At 40.3% G+C, this 2,904-nt stretch overlaps 1 protein-coding gene across 1 annotated transcript; it reads left to right on the top strand.

The window, feature by feature from the left end:
* The first annotated feature begins 352 nt into the window (after positions 1–352).
* LOC128018049 (forkhead box protein D5-like) lies at positions 353–1,779 on the top strand. Its single transcript, XM_052603436.1, has one exon. It carries the CDS (start codon positions 422–424, stop codon positions 1,391–1,393), a length of 972 nt encoding a protein of 323 aa, XP_052459396.1. The 5' UTR covers positions 353–421; the 3' UTR covers positions 1,394–1,779.
* The last annotated feature ends 1,125 nt before the right edge of the window (positions 1,780–2,904 follow it).

Genomic DNA, 2,904 nt, shown 5'->3' with positions numbered 1-2,904 from the left:
CAGTTTATTATTTCAATAATGAAGCTGAATTAATTAATAATAAAGATAAAAACGTCTTACATTATGTTCCTTATTTAACAAGCAAAATAACGAAGTAAAAATCTAGTTGCAAGAACGTTTGTCTTAGTAAAAATAAAAGAGGGAAATTTCACATTTAACCTGGTCCAATTATTTCGCCATCTCATTAGTTTGAGATGCTCTAATGGGGTGTTTGGGATCCGCATCTCTTATGCGGATTGTTTAAACAGGTCAAAGACCCCCCACACCTGTCCGACTGTCCTGAATCCCTGTGGTGACACTCCACCCCTTTTGGTCTGACCATCGTGTGGCCTCTCATAAATAGTCCTCATTTCCATGAGTCCTGCAAACCGGCCACAAGCTTCACCAACCACAAGCCGCGTCCAGCACATGGTCTCCAACCATGACCCTTTCACAGGATTACGAAGAAGTGCAGCGTACCCCGCTCTCTTCTGAAGACGATGAAATAGACATCGGTGGAGGAGACCACAGTGATAGTGACCGAGAGTATTTCATCGTGCCTTGCAAGGACCCCACGGAGGCGGACCACTCAGGGTCCGAGTCTTCCGGAGAGAGCGAGAGCAGCTTCTCCACCGCGTCCGCTCCGAAGCAGACCTCCGCCGTCAAACCTCCCTATTCCTACATCGCCCTCATAACCATGGCGATCCTCCAGAGCCCGATGAAGAAGCTGACCCTCAGCGGCATCTGCGACTTCATCAGCAACAGGTTCCCCTACTACAAGGAGAAATTCCCCGCGTGGCAGAACTCCATCAGACACAACTTGTCACTCAACGACTGCTTCATCAAGATCCCACGAGAGCCTGGAAACCCGGGAAAAGGGAACTACTGGTCCCTGGACCCCGCATCTGAGGACATGTTTGACAACGGCAGCTTTCTGCGCAGAAGGAAAAGATTCAAGAGGAACCAACCCGAGTTCACTCAAGACAACCTGCTGCTTTTCCATCCAGCGTTAAGTTATCGAGCATATGGACGTCCTTACTGTGTTTCTGGGCCGGTTCCAGCCCAGGCTAATCCTATTGGATATTTGCCAGTGCCGGATGGCATCATGGTACCACCTCTATATTTCCAGTATCAGACACTGAACATTAAGGTCCATGAAGCTCCAGAAATCCAGCAAAGGCCCGAGAACAAAACCCAGAAGTGTTCGTTCAGCATTGACAGCATCATGGCCAAATCAACGGAGTCTTCTCACAAAAACTCTGCTAATCATCTCACACCAGACTACAGTTATGTATTTCCCAGACCGACATCATGTGTGACTCCAAGTTTGTTACCAGTGCCAACAAGAACTCCTGAGCTGAAGACTGTTCCTTTCATAGACACTCTGCGGAGGGTGTATCCTCCTCACTGCTGAACTGTCCGGAAAACTCACGAACTCTTGTCATTTTATACTTGTAATATAAGATATTTCTGTCATTGCTCTTATATGATAGTTTTAATGTATATTAATAAATGGTAATATATTTGTTAGTCTAAAATCCTGCAAAGTGGATGTATTAAAATGTCTGTTTAAATAAACCATCAGCGACAAATCTCAATTATGTGTTATAGCCTTGGCCTACCCATTAGCTATTATTATAGGCTATCGAGTATTTTCCCATAAAACCCTAGTAACTAAATTAAATAGAGCGTTTTGCTCATTCATTTATCAAAAATGCTCATTCATTTATCGCTTTAATTGCACATGTTTGAATGTTGAGTAACGTATGAACTTTAATGTATGAACTTGAACATTGACTTTAAATTGTTATCCCTCTCACAACAGTTTTAAAATTAAATACAATTTGTTAAAAGGTGACATATGAATGCGCGTTCAATAGCCTACTTATTTTAAAACCAGTAGGTTAACAGCGTGCTGCATGCATTATAGTCTACAGAATCCCCGTCACTATTTAAAGGACATTTTCTATCAATTCATGTCCACTAGATGGAGACTGAAGCTTGTGAAATCAGTCCAACTCGATGCATGTCTGCTTGTGCTTGCATGTGATGCTCGATTAATTTAACAGGATTTCCTTGCGTGCAAGTTCAAGTTGAGCATTATTCTAATTTCGCTACATTTGTGGACATACAGTGGAACGAATAAATACAACAATGAAGTAAAACAGTATAAAAAAAATACAGACTATATTTATATATATATATATATATATATATCACTTAGTGTTATAAGACAAATAATGAATTTACAGCGAAAACAAACTTTTAATTCTATATATTTATTATTATAGGTTTAAGTCCATTTCTGTTTGGATACATGCCTTAAAACAATTATGCTACTGAAACAACAATAATGTATAAAGTAACAATTATATCAAACCATTGGTTTGGCCATTTTAAAAGATGTAGACTACTTCAAATTAAACACAAGAAACGCATTTGAAAACTTTCCTCGACCTGACATTTATGAAAAATGTCCTTGTCCTCAGAACACAACTCAACCTTTCAAAATCTACCTAAATACACAGCTGACTGTTGTTTGAATTCATATCAGTTATTGTTCACTTGAAGAACAGAATACACCAAATGATTGTAATTTAAAAGGTTTTTGAAACTAACACACATCCACTGCTAAAAAAAAAAAACACATTTGCTGAACTTGACTTGTATACTGACACACATTTGTTCTCTGACTCAAACCCATAGTTACTCTTGTTCCAACCAGCCTCGTTCGCCCTTTTCTGTTTTGCCATTGGAAATTTGGTCAGTTTGTTATTCATCCCATTCCTTCTAGTCTTAGTTAACGTTATTTAATTTGATGGATGTTACGACATTTCTGTTTGTGATCCAGTGTGCGCGAGATGAGCGCATCACGTAGCTCCAGTGCGCCACGGGACAGTCGAGGTGCTCGATTACACAGCGGCA

Source organism: Carassius gibelio, chromosome A8 (assembly GCF_023724105.1).
Source record: "Carassius gibelio isolate Cgi1373 ecotype wild population from Czech Republic chromosome A8, carGib1.2-hapl.c, whole genome shotgun sequence".
Taxonomy (NCBI): Eukaryota; Metazoa; Chordata; class Actinopteri; order Cypriniformes; family Cyprinidae; genus Carassius; species Carassius gibelio.
Note: the sequence above shows the minus strand (reverse complement) of the source record. Positions and strands in the feature narration are given on the sequence as shown.

What these genes read in the sequence shown, in the direction of transcription:
- LOC128018049 (XM_052603436.1), top strand. Translation starts at nt 422, where the DNA reads ATGACCCTTTCACAGGATTACGAAGAAGTGCAGCGTACCCCGCTCTCT.